This window comes from Emys orbicularis, chromosome 2 (genome assembly GCF_028017835.1).
Source record: "Emys orbicularis isolate rEmyOrb1 chromosome 2, rEmyOrb1.hap1, whole genome shotgun sequence".
In the NCBI taxonomy this organism is placed as follows: domain Eukaryota; kingdom Metazoa; phylum Chordata; order Testudines; family Emydidae; genus Emys; species Emys orbicularis.
The window spans coordinates 144233492-144250561 of NC_088684.1; the positions used below are offsets into that span (position 1 = coordinate 144233492).

Sequence of the window (17070 nt, forward strand, 5' to 3'; positions counted from 1 at the left end):
GGTAGAGCAGGGCTACTCCCAGGTTAGTGGTGCTCATCTCAGTGTGCGGTAGCTCACTCCACAAGGAGCGTGCCCCTGATCCATCACACAGGCTCGGGCGCCCACACACCCCGATCTCCCACTCCCCAGGGCACTGCACGGGTACAAAACATGGGCATGAACCAGGCCTCCATCTGCAGCCAGAGCATATGGGGGGTCTCGGGTAGGCTGGGTCAGCTCCCCAGCACCTGCCCCTGCCTCCCCTCCAGAGCCTGCCCCTGGGACTTGCCCCGCCCCCTTGGGACCTACCCTGCCCCGCCCCACACCCCGGGGGAGGCGGGGGGGTGTATGAGTTTCCCCAGCCCCGCCCTCTCTGGGAGGGGCTTATGTCAGGGCGATGCTGATTGGCTGTCCAGTATGTGCCGGGGGGAGCGGGGGGCGAAGCTGTCTGTCAGGCGGATGCTCATTGGCTGGTTCCCTCAGCGGGCGAGTGCATGCGCAGTGCGAGAGCGCTCCGTGGCACTGACTCACCGCCGGCACTTCCGGCCGCACCATTTTGTTTCCGGGTCAGCGGGGCGCGGCGTCTCCTTCCTCCGCCCACTGCCCACTCAGTCGCAGCAACCGCCGGAGCCGCAGGAGGGAGGCGGGACCTGTCCGGTACCGACCCCCGGGTCCGAGCGAGCCCGTGAGGGCGGGTCCCGCCCCTCAGTTGGGGAAGGCGGGGGCGGGCCCTGCGTCCGGTGGGGGGGGCGGGAGCTGGAGTCTCCGAGCCCAGCGCGCAGGGCGAGGCCGCAGCCAGGCCCTGCTCTGTTGTGGGTGTCGGGAGCGGGGGTCCTCGGGCACCGGGCACGGGCTGGGGGGGTGCGTGAAGGGGGCGGTCAGGGCTTGTCTGCTGGGCCTCTCCCCTCCCCGAGCCCTGACTCCTTCCTTCTCGCTCAGGCGGCTGCTGGGGAGGCGCCAGGATGAAGCTTTACAGCCTAAGTGTCCTTTACAAAGGCGACCCCAAAGTGCACTTGCTGAAAGCCGCCTACGACTTGTCCTCGTTCAGCTTCTTCCAGAAAACCAGGTGAGTCCCCGAGGCGCCGGCCCCGGCTGGGGAAAACTCTCCCCCGTGCTGGGCGGCCACCTCCCTGGCTGGAACAAATAGCTCTATAAGGGCGATCAGTGGTTGGCGCGCAGGCTTGTGAGAGTGGGGTTCCAGCCCCTGCTCTGCCACAGACTCCCTGTGTGACCCCGGGCAAGTCACTTTGGTCGATCCACATAGGTAGGTAGGTGCCTAAGGCTAGGTCTACACTACGGGGGGGGGGGTCGACCTAAGTTATGCAACGGAAGTGGCGTATTTTAGGTCGACTTACCTGGCTGTGAGGACGGTGGTGAGTCGACCGCTGCCACGCCGCCGTCGACTCTGCTTCCGCCTCTTGCCGCGGTGGATTTCCGGAGTCGACGGAAGAGCCATCGGGGATCTATTTTATCGCGGCTTCGCTAGACGCGATAAGTCGATCCCCAATAGATCGATTGCTACCCGCCGATTCGGCGGGTAGTGAAGACGTGCCCTAAATCTCCGTTTTGGTTTCACAGACTGGGGACAAATACCTATCATGAGTGTAGGAGCCAGTCCAGTAAGCAAGCTCAGAGGCTGCCTACCAGATTAGGTCCCATTCAAAATCTGGCCAAAAGAGGAGGTGGTCTTCATACCACTCTCCTTATAACATTTAGCCCAGTGGTTAGAGCACTCACCTGGGATCTGGGAGGCCTCAGTTCAGTTTCTCTTCTGCCTGATGGGGAGAAGGGATTTGAACAGAGATGTCTCACCTCTTTGGGGGGGTGCTCTAACCACTGAGCTATGGGGTATTCTACTGTGGGGCTCCCTCAGTTTTCCAGTTGAAGCTATTCCTCTGTGGATAAAGAGTGACATACTGGTTGGAGCAAGGGGTCTGCCTCCCAGGTGTCCTGCCTCCCAAGTGGGTGCTCTAAGCCTCAGGCTGCAGAGTCATTCTCTCTTTCACACCCAATGGCTAGTTAAGTATTTATCCCCAGTGGAACAGTCTGTAAAAGGGGGATGATAATTTGTCCCTCTGGGGTATAGTGAGGGTAACTGCATTAAAGGTTGTGTGGTGTTCAAATATACTGTAATGGGGCCTATAGAAGTACCTCAGATGGGCAGAATGAACATCCAATATGAGTGAGCTTTTAAACCGGTGAATAAGATGGGTTTTTTATTATCACAGCAAAAGGCCTGTGAATAGATCAGTGCCTGAGCTGGTGTGTTTTTGCAGGTTTTAGAAGGCTGATGCAGTGGGTTATACAAAATAAGAGAGCATATATTGATGTGAATTGTAATCCATATCATAGATAATGTGTCAAAAGATCTGTTAAGTCTCACAAGCATCTCAGCTCATGAAGAGACTTGAAAAACAAATGGGAGATAACTTGTGGGTTTCGCTTTACCAATCCAACTGGGCTTCTGTGATAGCTGGAGCGATCAGTATATTTGTATTTAGCAATTGTTAGTATCTTCCCACTTGTGATAACATACCATATAGGCCTGGCATGTCCCCTTTGCTTAAGGTGTTTAGTTGTGCAGAGAATACTGCTGATGGTTCAGGCCAGAGTGCTCAAAGCTAAATGCTAATCCCAACTCCTTGTCATTCTGGTGATTCACAGTGCTCTCAGCATTAGGGTGTAATCTGTATTTGCAGAAGAGTTTACCCATATTGCCCTTACATCAGTTAACAGCCCCCAACCATTAAGATGGGGTAATACTCCTAAACCTTTTAGAAAGAAGTAGTTGTATTAGCAAGTGGCTGACTGCAAAACAACTTCCCTTCTAACTTCCTTGTTTCAGATGCTCATAATTTTAAGAAACATTTGCCTTCTGCACTGAAATTTTCCATGCTTGGTGTGTACCCAAAGGTGACTTTTAAAGCATACGCAAACTCTCTCTTCTATGGTTCTGATGGAGGGGAGGGCAGAGTGAGTTTGGAGGAGAAATACCATTGTTAGGATTTATTTTATACATTTTTACTTCCTTTGCCAAGGTTACAACAAAAATAGCTGAGGTTTGGAGCTTGGCTGTTGCTTGACACTTAGGCCTGATGGGGCTTTTGCTTCATGGTGGATTATGTCAGGGGGATTTTTTTAAAAGATAAGCATTAAACAAACGCACTTCTGTGCTCCTGCTGCGATTTTTACCTGTGCCTAAGGAAGCTGTACTCCTCTGACATCATTACACATTTTCCCTGTTTGGCATGACCAGAGGTCTTGCATGTACGAGGGCTGATGCATGAGGGGAAACTGCAATTTGCTAATTGAAATAAAGTTAATAAAAATCCTCCCAGAAGAACTGCCTTAATGTCAGAGACAGAAGAAAATCACAGGTGCAGGAGGAAGTCTCAGATCCTACAATTTGTCTGTCCGGAATCATTGCTGCATTCTGCAACAGGCTGCTAATCGGAATTTAGGATTTTTTTAAAGAAAATCAGTTTTTTTTTATTTTCAAAAAATATAATCACCTCAACGTAAATTGATCAACACTAGTAGAATCCCAGGCAGGAAGTCATGCCAGTATCTTCCCTAACTCAGGCCCACTCGGATGCAAAGATGGCACAAACTACAGGCAGTTTTCTCTTACTCATTTAAAAAAACCTTAATTGTGGGGGAAACTAGTTTCCCCGCCTCACTAATTTGATTGATTTTGCATATGCATAATCTTATACTAGCAAGTACCCCAGTCCTGCAAACTGACACATGCTTAACTTTGTGTGCACAAGTAGCGCCTTTGAATTCAGTGTGTAAATGTTTGCAAGCAGTATTAAGGATTAACAAATTTGGCCTAAAATTTGAATTTTGTCTTAAGTTTTTAGTGTCTCCTGATCCTGGAAAGGTACTGGGATTTTAAAGTTAACGTTTAAATGCTTTTTTTAATTCATGGCAATCTTGTCCAATGATGTCTTTCATGAGACTTACTAAAATGTCCTAATTAAACATGGAGGGGGCAGGTGAGGGGGAGAGAGACTGTGATCAGGTACCTCACAGGGTACCTAATTTAACGCCCCACATGCGCCTTTTTATCAGAATTGTAATTTGAGTATCTTTCAGAATTGTCACCAGGAATTAGGTTTGTCTTGTGTTGTATTATAACCAGACCTTGGACTTATTCCTTAAAGAACCCCACACATCTGGAATTTCAAATTCATACATCAGCCTGAGACCAATAGGAATGATTCTACATTCTTTCATTTCAAGCTCCGATGGAACACTTGAACAAATCTTCTCCTGCAGGTTTTGGCAGCCTTATGTTGCAGTACTGAGAATCTGAAAGTGAAACTGACGTTTTTAATCCCCATTGTCCCAGACTGGGAGTCATGCAAAACATAAATAATAACAAATGAATTGACTACTTAAAACTTTCACTTTCAATAACTGAAGATGGGTAAAACAAACTGGCTTACTCTACACATTAATATTGTCACTTTATAGCAGTATATTATTGCATTAATCCATATATTTCATCTAAGTTGTATACCGTAGAGATGGGAGTGTAGAAGCTGCTTAAGTGTGGCATGCATTGCAACAGCTTGGATTTAAACAAAACTTGTGGTCTGAACAAGTATGTGCCGAGAATGGTTTGTTATAAAGGCAGCTTTTTGGGTACTGGAGCTTGAAAGAGGGGAGGAGAGCTATTGTGGCATGGGGGAAGATGGCTGAATAAGACAGCAGTAAAGAAGCTATGGGGGAAGTAAGTTATCCTTTCCAGAAGCCCTTTTTGACTTGACTTATTCAAAAAGGGCAGGTAGCGTACCTGAAAATAAAGTCTGGGACTCTGGGCTTCTGGTGGGAAGAGAGCATTGCATAAAGGCCACACTTGCTACCTTTGATCCATTAGTCTGTTCTAATCTGTGTCTTACTCCTGGAGAATAGTCCCACTAAAACCAGTTGTGGGGCTTGAAGTTGCCAGATTTTTAGCTAGACTGTAGCCTCACTAGTGGGATTCGGAACTGTGCTCTGACTAGAGCCTGCTGATCCTTGCACCTGAAGCCCCTGGGATTTTGGCTTGGTGGACTCTGCTTAGAAGCACCATCTTTCATATGTCTGACTAGTAGGTGTCTGATAAATGTGAAGGTCCACATCCTGCTGCGTCCCCCACGCAAACCAGTAGCTGAAAGGGAGAAGAATTTCTCTTTTCAGCCCTCCAAAGCCTCCTGACAACTGGTTGGAGTGTAGCTTTCTGCCAACTGAAGCATGGTGCTTCCTTGTGACCAACTCCAGTGCCTGCTTGTGCTCCTAGTCTTCCCCAGGAGCAGTGTGAAACTGACAGAAGTCTTGGCAGTTTCACAGCTGCTTGCAGGGTTCTAAATGGAGGGGTGGGTTTACACCTCTCTCTGCAATTGTTTCAGTTTGCAGACTCAAGACAAGACTATCGGTTTATTCTTGGTTCATGTTTTCAAGGCTATCCTTATAACTGAGAGGTCTAGAAATAATGTACTAATGAAATGAAATGAAAGCCTAGATTTTTGCAGAGTCTGAGTATATTGTGCAGGCCCCCAAAATACGTCAACCAGGGTGAATGTATGACACGTCTATTTTAGTCTCACTTCACGCTGCATTAGTGAGACTGTTCTGGGATGCAGTGCACTTGCTTTTAAAGCCAGAACAAGAGGAAATACAATTTTAAGACAGCTTTGAGGAAAAGAATTTGAGACTAAGGGAAAGATTAAAGGCACTTGAATGTTTTTAAACTGAAATGGTGGTGAACTTTCACATTCTTTTCCCTTCCCCCTCTCCTTAAAGGCAAGTAAGTCTTTACCCCAAGTAAAAGGAGGGAAGGAAAAAACCAGGAGAAATAGCTTTTGGGGCTCTTCCATGTTATTAATGAAGACTTCTGCAGCAGGTGTTCAATTACCACTAAAATGTCTCTTCTGCACTCCACCCCCACAAAGTTGCTCTGGGATCGGCATTAAGTTGGTGTTTTTCTCATGCATCATCCCTAGTAATAAAGATTCTGCAGGTCAAACAGGCTCTGTGACACCTTTACAGCACCTTACACTTCTGGAAAGCCAAGGAAGGACAAGTGATTAGACCTTGGTAGATTCCAATGATGTACAAAAAGGGATTGAATTCAGTTCACTCTCCCTGAGATGTCTTGGCACTTTAGGGCTCTCAGAAGTAAAGACAAGCAATTAATTTTTAGTCACTAAAATCAGCAGGTCTCTTTAGATACGCACGGGGGCAGATCTTAAGGTTGATGGTGTCAGTTTACTTAGTTCCTAAATTAATGAAGGACAAATTCAACTTGGATATTAGAAAACTCTGATAACGCTGTGAGATGGGAATGGTCTAATGAGATTTCCGTGCCAAAGTCAGGTGTCATGGTTAGACACTTGTGGACAGAATATTTTAGAATCCTTCCTGCTGGACTTGTTGGCCAAGTGGGCCTCTCCCTGCCACTTCACCTGTAGTTCGCCTACTCTACAGTAATCCTGATTACCGCCCATGTTCCCAATATCTAAGCCACTGCACAAGCATAGGAGTTAATAGAGAACCATTGTAAGTACTGGGGCTTGATGGAAAAAGAAACTTGCGTACAGTATATAAGAAAGCAGAATGCCTTAGCGCTGCGTGAAAAAGCTCCTCTTCATGGAGACCACCACTTGTCTCACATGCTGCTCAGTGGCATGCCTAAGAGAGTAGGCTAGGATGTGCACTGAGGCGTCATGCACACCTTTTAATGCTAGGCAGTGAAGGTGCATTACCTTCTGTGTAGCCCTGTCTATGGGAAACACTGCAGGCGGAGCCCCCACGCTTCAGTTCCATGTAGTACACATACTGGAGTGAGTATGGTAGGGCTGGGTGGTAACAATGACCTGTGAGTTAATTTGTGTTAATCGGCAGAGCTGACACTGGCGGTCTGGGTCTGTAGTTAGCTCCTGCTAGGTGGCCCGGTTCTCAAAGTGGTCAAGGCAATATTTTGAGTGCTACCTTGAATGCAAGATTTAAAGGAAACCTTTTTATTGGTTGCATCACTATTTTTCCATGAGCACATGCTCTGCAGTGAGTTAATACAGCAACTGCTGGCAAAATTACTTTGTTCTTGGCATCATTGTGGCGATAGGTCTGTTTGAGGGTGGGGAGATGCTATTGTAAGAGAATTTTAAGTAATGAAATGCTGTGTGTTTGCAGTGTTCAGGAATTCATGACCTTCACGAGCCAGCTGATTGTAGAGCGGTCAGTGCTGGGCAGCCGAGCGTCAGTGAAGGAACAAGGTAAGAGGACACAAGGGCCTTGATCACGCAGGGTTACGGTCGATAATGTACCGGAATGCAGATTTTCTGCATCTTGCGAGATACAGAGCAGCTGTGTGCCTTGGAGAGTTTAATTCTTTTCCCAGGGCGTCTGCTTCTCCAGAGAATCTGTTGCTGGCTACTGTCCCCCTCCCTATCATTGCGATCACCAGGAGCTGTTTCTCTGGCTATGCAAATCATGCAGATTAGTCATCTGGCCTAAATTGCTTGATTAAATTGCAAAGCACCTAATGCCCAATGAAAAATGGATGTCTGGAGTCCTGGCTGGATGAGACACGGCTGGCTCTTAACATCCACCCTGAGGTGTGGCATGACTTGTAGGAATTTCTCCAGTGACAGCCACACATACTACTACTGTAGTACTGAGCATTCCTGGTTGCTGATGTCATATCCTCTCCTCTGCCCAAGTAGCTCTGGCATCCCCTAATGGCATTGTGGCACGTGCATGAGAAATCTGCACCAACGGGTTAACCATGCCTATCTTTTGTGTGTGTATCTGGGAACTTCCTCCATTTGTAGACTAAACTCAGGGTTCCCTGAGTAACCATATTGGTCTCTGATTGGCAGTATTGATTCCATTGGGCCAGGAGGTGCGCAAAAGATTGTGAGGTGGGAGGGAGTCTGGATTTCAATCCATACTGGACCCCAGTCAAGTCATATGCTGACTGGCACTTCTACTGTCCCAACTGGAAAATCAAGTAAGCGCAGGAACCTGCCTGACAACCAGATGCTGCTTTTGAGCTTTATGCCTCACCTTACCTAACTCCACACAAGCCCTGCCGCTGAACTGAGCCTCACATGTGCACTGCCTGAACTCCCCTCTCCAGTCCACAGAGCCGCTCAGATCTTCCTGCCATTACTTTCACCCCACCACACTGGAATCCCTCTGCTGGCTTCTCCTGTGTAGTTCAAACTCCATGTCCGTGTGCTCCAGGCTGTGGACTGCAATGCTCCACCTGATACAGCCCTTGTCTTCCTGTCCCATCATTTGTACGCTTTTCTCTGCCATCACCTCTGTCTGCCCAAACTCCTGACTCCTAGCCTTGTTCCATACACCTCCCTAGTCCTGGAACACCCTGTATGCCACATCTCCTTGCTCCAAACGTTCTTAAATCTGTCTTCTCATGCCCCCTTACCTACACTAATAGCATGTAATAGTGAGTCATTAAATATTAACCCCCCAGAACCAATAGAACGTGTAACCCAAACAACTTGAATGGCCTAGTTGTATGTTACCTCCCTTCCTCACCTTTGTTTAACTTAGATTGTACACGCTCTGCCTTGGTTACATTTGTCATGCACCATGTGTGCCATGGGGGAACAGAAATGATCCAACTCACTCAGCACTCTTGTGTGCTGCCTCTGGTCTTCCCTGGGGAGAAATACATTGCATCCCCTTCTACTGCCTTCCTAGTGAAACCCATGTGCTGCCTCTGAGCTAAGTGTTGCCAAAATGTGAACCCTGGATCTTAGTCTGGACAGCGGAGTGCTAGTCCATGACAGTTGGCTGATTTTTACATGTGGGTTGCTCTGAATGCTGCTTGATGACCCCATGTTGTGCACTTATCTGTGAAACCTTTGCACTTGGTCTTTGGTTCAGAATACCTCTGCCATGTGTACGTGCGAAATGACAGACTGGCTGGAGTGGTGATCGCAGACAACGAGTATCCACCGCGTGTGTGTTTCACCTTGCTGGAGAAGGTAAACTCCATTTAGGGCTCTCTTTATTTCTGGAGATGAGCCGTGCGGCTGGGATGATGCACGGCAGGAGGAGACTTTGACTGTGTATTCAGAGTCCTGAATTTGCTTCCCTTTTAGCTGAAAAGCGACTTGCTGCTTGGGCATTTGAGACTCTACAAATCTCTTCTCATCTGCCAACATTACTGTCACAAATTAGCTACATGGTGATGGTAGGATCTGTTCAGGCCTAAGACTTCTTCATGGGCTGGGTGATGCAGTGGGTTAATGTGTTTTACCTTGGCCGACCTGGGTTCAATCCTGGTTAGACTCCCAGACAGAAGGGTCTGATGCTCTTAGCCTGATACTTAGTGAGTATTTGTCCTCACAGAAACATTCTGCAGTCTGGCCCAGGCTTTTGAGTGGTCAGAACTGGTGCTTGGGTGTTACAGCTCTGTCCGACTTGTATCACAACTTGCATGGCCTCTGTCTGCGTTCTCAGCTATGGTCGCTGCTGTTAGTCATGCATCTGGATGCCAGGGTGTCCTGGGTGTCAGCGAAGACCATGGGGTTCTTGGGAGAGGGGAAGTCCTTGGTATGTTATCTGAATTCTAGTGACTGTCTCCTCATGGGCCACTTAATGTACTCCCAGCTTGCATTCCTCTGTAGGTTGCGAGACAGGAGTTGGGTCCCCATCCCCTTCCCTCTGTTGACAGAGAGTAGGATGCCAAGGAATGACTTTCTTAATGATTCTGAGATCTCAAGCCCTGTTGTGGGTATCTGAGTGGGGAAGACAGCTGGGTGCTCAACATTGGGTTTGCTTTGCATTGCAGGTGCTGGATGAGTTCTCCACACAGGTCAGTAGGACAGACTGGCCCTCAGGATCTCCATCTACGATTAACTATGCAGCCTTGGACGGTTACCTTAGTAAATATCAGGTATGACATGCACTTACTGACTGTCTGGATGTCAGAAGACAGAGAAGCAGTAGGAAAAGGGTGGTCTTAGTGGGTAGGCTGCCGGCCTCGGACTTGGGAGTGCTTGGTTCAGCTCCCTGCTCCTCCAGGCTTCCAGCGTGAGCTTGAGCAAATCGCTTAGTGTGCTGGGTTTCAGTTGCCCATTTGTAAAATAGGGCCCGTAGCTCTGCCCTGCCTCTCGGGGTATGGAGGATCAGTACGCCAGCTGTAGTGATGGGCTGGCTGAGTGCCTAAGGTGAATGAATAGGTCTGTTTCCTCTCACTGTTCAGACCAGCTCTGCAGTCTGCTCCTGTCCTCTAGGCCTTACTGGGAGTGTGAGGAAGGCCTTTAGCTGGGATTGCCCCAGCAATCCCTCTGACAAACGTCAGCTCCGTTTGCAGTCTCCACAGAGGCTTGTATCTTCGGTCTCCCTGTCCACACGCAGGGCATAGAGTGCTTTGAGGGGGGAATCCAGCTTGGATACGTCTGGGCTCATAGGCCTGCAGACGCTGAGCTCCCTGTCCTTGGAATAGTGTCCTACGTAACGTGCTATGTTCTTGCTCTCCAAGAATCCCCGGGAGGCGGATGCTATGACGAAAGTGCAGGCGGAGCTGGACGAGACCAAAATCATTCTGGTAAGGGCTGCGTGCGCAGGAAGAGGAAGCGAGGAGCGCTTCCTGGGAGCAGCAAAGGGCCAGGGCAGCAGCTGCTGTGAACCCTTAACCTCCTTGGGGGCGTTTGGCTCAGCCTCCTGGGAATTGGTGCCATCAGTCTGGTACTAGACCCTGCCTGAGGACTGTGCTACAGACACCCCCTGTCTCCATTCATGAAGTCAGCTGAACCCAACTCCAGACTGGCCTGAACTCCTGGGATGCCTTGACTGTCATGAGTTGTGTGGGTTCCCAGCCATTACTTGGAAATAAGCAGATGTGTTAGTCTGAAGTTAGCTTGATATCAGTCCATAGACTGCATAGGGCAGGCTGGGTCACATAGCACCAGACTGTGGGGCTGCATTTGAGTCCCAGGTATCAGGCTGCCAGGGCACCAAGGGAAAAGAGCAAAGGCATTGGGTCCCCTGTTCTCTAACAGGGTGAGACTGGGAAGCCAGGCTCCCCCGGAAAGCAGGGGCTTGAAGGACCCAAAAAGTCACAAGCCCATGCGAGGCCTCTTTGTGCTCTTTACCGTGACATCCCCAACCTCCCAGGATGGGCGAGGTGACATCCGCATTCACACTTGCAATGCGGTGTCCTGAGTGGAAGCTAACTGTGTGGCGATTGGACAGCACCTGCCTCTCACTCGCCCCTCGCTAGTGCTGCCCTGAGGGCTCTGGGGATGGAGAGCCAATAGCCAAGCTGGGGATAAACTGAAAATATTTGGCTCTGGTGCCGTAACAGCAGCTGGGAGAGGCGCGGGTTTTCAGCACTGGTGTCACTTCTTGCCCTCTGCAGCACAACACCATGGAGTCTCTGCTGGAGCGCGGGGAGAAGCTGGATGACTTGGTGGCCAAGTCGGAGGTGCTTGGGCTACATTCCAAACACTTCTACAAAACTGTAAGTGCCTCTGGGGCTTGGTGGCCCTGCTGCCTGACAAGTGTGAGGCAGCTGGGAGGGGTAACGAGGGCAGAGGGCAGCTGTGTGCTGGGCTGGGCCAGCACTTACTCACCCAGGGCAAAACCTGCAGACGTGTAAATCCTGTTAAGTAGGCACTCAGATGTTACCCCAGTGTCTGATATGGGGCTGGCTGGGGCCCCAGATGCTGGGACTGGCTGGCTAAGGCTGAATCTAGCTTAGGTCTGAGTGGATGCTTAAGTGTGGAGGAAATGGCAGAGGAGAGGTCTGAACCGTGACGAGAGATGGTCACCTCATTGGGGCTGTTCTCTGGTCCCAGCTGCCAGGAGCACACTGCTCTTTGGCGAGAAGGCTGCAGCTTTGCTCTGGGCTGCAGGGATTTCCACTTCTGTCACTGCAATGAGCTCCTAAACCACTCAGAGTGCAGCGCCCCCTTGTGCCAGAGCTCTGTGAACTACCTTGGCTTCCAGCCGTTTTATTGTTTGCATGTGCCAGTGCCTCGGAGACCTCCTCATGGAGCCGGCTCCCGTCGTGCCAGGTGCTGGGCAAAGCTGGTCCCCGCCCCGAAGAGCGTAGTGACTTCTAGGTGGAGTTAACATGCTCGGTTCGTTTGCAAGCTCCCTTCGTGAGTCTCTGGGTTACCCTCAAGGTGGGTGTTGATGGGAGGGGCAGAGGTGGAGGGTTCTCAGGAATACCCTTCCCCCTGCCTCACTCCAGCAAGCCTGGTGTTGGTGACATGGCACAGGCTACCCCGCTGGGGTTTGGAAGTGTCTAACGGAGCTGCTGACTCAGGAGCTGACAGGGCAGCGGTGTCCCAAGGCAGGCGGGCCGGGCATTACAGAAGTGCTGTTGGAGGGGGTTTTCCCAATAGAAGAGAGGATAATGTGTGTGGGAGGGGGTGGAACTTGGAGTGGAGGGCACTGAACTAGCTAATGCCAGTGGCCCCCTGTAAGGCCATGGCCTTGCAGCTGGGCTCACTTCTGCTAGTGAGCCTCAAACCCCTTGGATGGGTCACAAGCCCCAGATGGATCACCCCCTCCCAGATCCAAACCCCGCCTGTCCCAACGCTGCTTTGACTTGCCGGCCCTGTAGCACAGGGGCAGTGGGCAGAGTTAGGCGTCTCTGTATCTTGCTGACTCTCCGGCACATGAACTGCAGGGTGCTCGCCTGGGAGGAGCCGGCTGTGAGCCCAGTACACGGGCTCTCGGCCTGTCCCCAGAGGGGAACTCCAACGAGAAGCCTCTCAGCTCTTGTTTCCTTTTCAGGCCCGAAAGCAGAACTCGTGCTGCGAGATCATGTGACCCAGCCAGCTGAGACCGCTGCTCCCACCGCCTGGCCTTCACTCACTTTCAGACCTTTAAAGTACATGGGACGAAAAGAGACCGCCCGGGGGTGGGGATCCCCGGTTCCAGGCTGCACCTCTGCGGGCGGTGGGGCTGGGACAGGGCTTTCTCGGCACCCCGGGGCCATCTAGTTAAACAGCTCTTCCTCAGAAAGGCCGGCAAGGTCAGCCCTGAAGAGACAGTGTGACCATTCTCCTGCCAGCCCTTTCTGGCCTGAAGGGCTTGTTGCTTTGACATCTGGCTTGTAATTGCGGCGCTGGATTGGCCAGGGGCTTTCACTCCTCATCTCCAGAGATCAGACGCGGACTGCATTCTGGTCACGTTGTTGTTTACAGTCATAACACTAGAGAGGGACTCCAGTAACTGAGACCAGCCAGCACCACTGCCCAACGTTGAGGGCCCATCAGCTCAGCCTCCGACTCCTACCCACCCAGCGACTGAACCCTTGGGCGCGGGGCCCGGTTGATATGGGCCTCTGAGGAGCGTTGAGAACAGGCGTCAGTGTTGTGGGATGTAGCCTTGCTGCTCCCAGGGCAGCAGGGGTGCTCCAACTGGAGTCTCGGCCAGCCAGAGGGAGCCAGGCCTGGAATCTCCAATTGTTCCCCGTGTTCAGCTGGGGAGTCAGCACTCATGGTGGCGCTTTCCCAACAGGTGCTACCAAGCCAAGGTCCTCGAGCTTTGCTGCAGGGGATCTGCCTCCCCACCCCGGCAGTGAGCAGAGAGCCCCCCGGGGGGTGCCGTTCGATGCGGAGCAGGGGGAGATGCTGGCGTTTTGCCTTGCTTTCACCCTGTTCCTCGCCAAGGGACTGGTGGGTCTCTCCCCTCCATGGGTGTCTGGGCTGTGTCACAGTTACTGTCTGTCCTCACCAGGCTGCTCGTCAGCCAGCATCCCCATCACTTCGTCCTAACCTGCGGCTCTGGCCCCCGGGGCTGTGCCGCCTCCACTCTGCACTGGGAGCTGTGCCAAGTGTGTGCTGTGGTCGGGGAGGGTCTCACTGATCTGCCAGGCCCGGAGCTCCCTGCTGGCTGGTGGAAAGGCTAGAACAGGATGTTCACGTCCCCTCTGTACAGAGATGGAGGCTGAGCAGAGCCCACCCTGTCCGTCCTTCCATCCTGTCCGTGGAGCTGCACTTTCCTTCCCCCCTTGGACCTGACTCTTACTCATCCTTGCCTTTGCCCAGAACTGATGTACCGGGATCAGGCAGGGGGGGGACCAGCGTCCTTGGGTGGGGCTCTGAATGGGGAGCAATCACCTGGGGAGGGGCGCCAGGGAGACGAGGCAGCTGCCAGGAACAGGGCGTTCCAGCCACCAGCTCACTGTGCGGAGGATGTGCCAGTGCCACCTCTAGTGGGTGGGTTGAGCACTGGCTCGGTCTGCACATGGGAGAGCGGCAGCGAGTGCCCATCCTCGTGGCAGTTCCGCTGTGCAGTGAGAGGTGACGTGAGTGTTTGTGACATGGGACACTGCTGCAGGGTGTGGTGCCATCCCTGGACTAGCGAGAGTTCACTCCCCTCTGCAGACCTGGCTTCGGTCACCTGTGGTCTGTCCCCTGGGAGGCCCTCACTGCACAATGGGCTGGCTCTGTTGGGATTGAGGGAGTGGGTGGGTGCCAGGGAAGAGCTGGACACAGGGGCATCAGCAGAGCTGTGTGTGTGGCTGCTTGCCCACCTGATGCCACAAGCTGCACATCCAGCCTGGGGTTCAAGGCCACTAGAGCAGGTGCTAAAACCATGGCTTGGTAATGCTCTGGGGGTAGGTGCTGCTGGGAATAGACCCTGCCTGGCAGACTCCTCAGCTGCACCCTGCTCCTGGCGCTGCCCTCTGTGCAGCCAGGCAGGGAGCCAACCGCAGGGATGGCAGAGCCACCCTCTCCATGGGGGTGAGTTCCTACCTGGCTTCCCCTTCCCACTGGAACTTGGAGCTGGGCTGTACCGCCTGGCTGTCTGAGCTCCCTCCTGCCCCTCACATTGGCATTGGCCTCTTACCCTTTGAGGCCAGCAGACAGGCACGTGAGGGGTGAGTGTGGGCATGAGACTGGGCTGGAGTGAGCCCAGCCCCGTGGGAAGGAAGGAAGAAGCCTCGGCTCCCAGCCGTGCCACTGGATGCGGTGATGTTTGGCCATGTTGGCTCTGCACTCCATCCCCCCACTCCTACCGTTTCCAATGGAAAAGCTTTGGCTAACGGACGCGAAGACTGTGTTTTAGTAACCGTTGCCTGACTTCTCTGTACGTGCTGTTGGCTGGCCTGTACCCGTCTGCATAAAGTTGTCTTCTCGCCGTTCTCAGCTGGCTTGGGCTCTCATTAGTACTCTGGTTCTCCGGCCAGCTGACCCGGGCCTGTGGCCTGCCAGATCTCTCAGTCTGTGGTAGCAGCCTTGGCGGGTGCTACATGGGTGGGAGCTCCATTTTCAGGGCTGGGGGAGTGCTCCCCTCCTGGCTGGCTGTGAAGCCACATGCCCTGACCATGTATGTGTGTGCATGGGGGACGACAACTAGGCACAGCTGGAGTGAGTGTCCCTTCACTGCCTCTGCTCTGGTGGCCCTGATGCCACCGGGCTTGCTGCTCTCTGAGCCCATAGGTCCCCTTGTGCCCTACGTTTTGGGCGGCATTAGCCCAGGGCCTGTTTAGCTCAGCCCCTGCCCAAGGTTAGGAGCATCCATCTAACCTCCCAGTTCCCTTTTCTGCTGGGGGTGGGTGGGGGGCAGCGGACTCCTGTGGTGACTCTATAGCAGTTTCTTTGGCAGCAGCCCCCACCAGCCCTGGGAAGGTGGTGGGCAGAGTGAAGGGGGGTGGGGGGGATGCTTCTTGCTGCCCCATTAAGCCTCAGAGCTGGAGGCTGCTGCCTCACCCTCCCACTGGGGGCCAGAGTCCCAGGCAAGGCACAAGCTCTGGCCCAGCTGCCTCTTGGCCTTCACCATTCTGAGCGCTGAACCAGCCGTGCAGCAGGGCTCTTTGGTGCTGGAGTCCAGCCTGCTGCTAGGTGTCCGCTCACTCCTGGGTCCTGGCCAAGGGCTGGGTGCTGTGCCCCGGTTCAGCGAGGCCCATCCTCTGGGGTACCAGCGGCTTCCCTCGTTCTGTCAGAATCTCAGGCAGGGGTGTTGAATGTGGGCCAGCAGTGGGTTTTCACTCTTCCCCCTCCAGCCCTGTCTCTTGTGCTAGCCGCATTCCCTTAGAGCTGCCTCCTTAGGCTTGGCCTTCCGGGATCTCGCCCTGCCGCAGGCATGAAACCTGCTCGCTCTTAATACAGACACCTGCCCACTCCCGTGGGCATGCACCTGGCCTGCTCCTTATGCTGCCTCAAGGGCTCCAGGCCCAGGGGCTGCCTGCTCCAAGCAGGCCTTGGCCCCCAATGCCCCAAGCCTCTGCTTCTACCATTGACGGTTTAATGGGATGCGCCGCAGGGAGGGGCTGGGTTTGTTGGGAGTGGTGCTTGGACCTGGGTAGTTGCCCTGGCTGGTGAGCTGGGTGGGGGTGGTGCCCAATCACAACATGCTAAAGGGGGGACAAGAGGGTGGGGCCATGACAGCCCCATGTAGGTCCTCTCTGGGCTATGCCCTTGAGCCGGTTTGTAACCGATCCCTTGCTGCTGACTGCTCACAGGCAGCTACCAGAGCCTCCAAAAAGGCCACTCCTGCCTCTGCTAGTGAGTTATGTGGCAGAGATCTGATGCTGCGGTGAGGGGTTGAAGCATCAAACCGGCAGGCAGGCCGGCCGGCAGCCAAGGCTGTAGAATGGTAACTAACCAGCATCGCCCAGATGGACCGGGGGGGCTCCAGTCTGCCCCAGCCAATGTCAGCATGGTGTGTTTCCAGGGGCAGAGAGCACAGGGACTGGGCTCCCCTTTCCCAAGGGTGGCACAGCCCAGGGGGGTGAGGGCACGGGGATCTCGCTCACAGAAGGAGTCGCAGTCGTTTCACTTCGTCCCTTGTTTTGTTTTGTTTTTTTAAGTTTATTTGCAGTTTCCCGAGACAAGCCACCCCTCCCCCCTAAAATCGGACTCACCGTTTACACTTACAAGGCTCAGAAAGAAAAGACAGTGAGAAGCCCAGACAAAACGAAAGAGAAAGTAAGAGGGAAATTCAGCAAGGATCCACTGGCATTCAGGAGACAGACAAACAGCTCCTCGGCCTACAGCTGTGTAGTGAGAGGCTCGCTCTTGAAAGGGCATGCAGAAGAGAGATCCCCCCCCCCCCCCCCCAGTCCCTGGCAGCGCATAGAGCTCCAGCTAAATGCAACAGAGGGTA

General features: G+C 52.7%; 1 protein-coding gene across 1 annotated transcript; it reads left to right on the forward strand.

Moving 5' to 3' along the window:
• The first annotated feature begins 567 nt into the window (after window positions 1–567).
• YKT6 (YKT6 v-SNARE homolog) lies at window positions 568–13326 on the forward strand. The gene is made up of 8 exons (XM_065398024.1): window positions 568–636; window positions 919–1045; window positions 7159–7241; window positions 8881–8981; window positions 9791–9895; window positions 10484–10549; window positions 11363–11464; window positions 12748–13326. Exons 2-8 carry the CDS (start codon window positions 942–944, stop codon window positions 12781–12783), a joined length of 597 nt encoding a protein of 198 aa, XP_065254096.1. The 5' UTR covers window positions 568–636; window positions 919–941; the 3' UTR covers window positions 12784–13326.
• Window positions 13327–17070: the final 3744 nt, after the last annotated feature.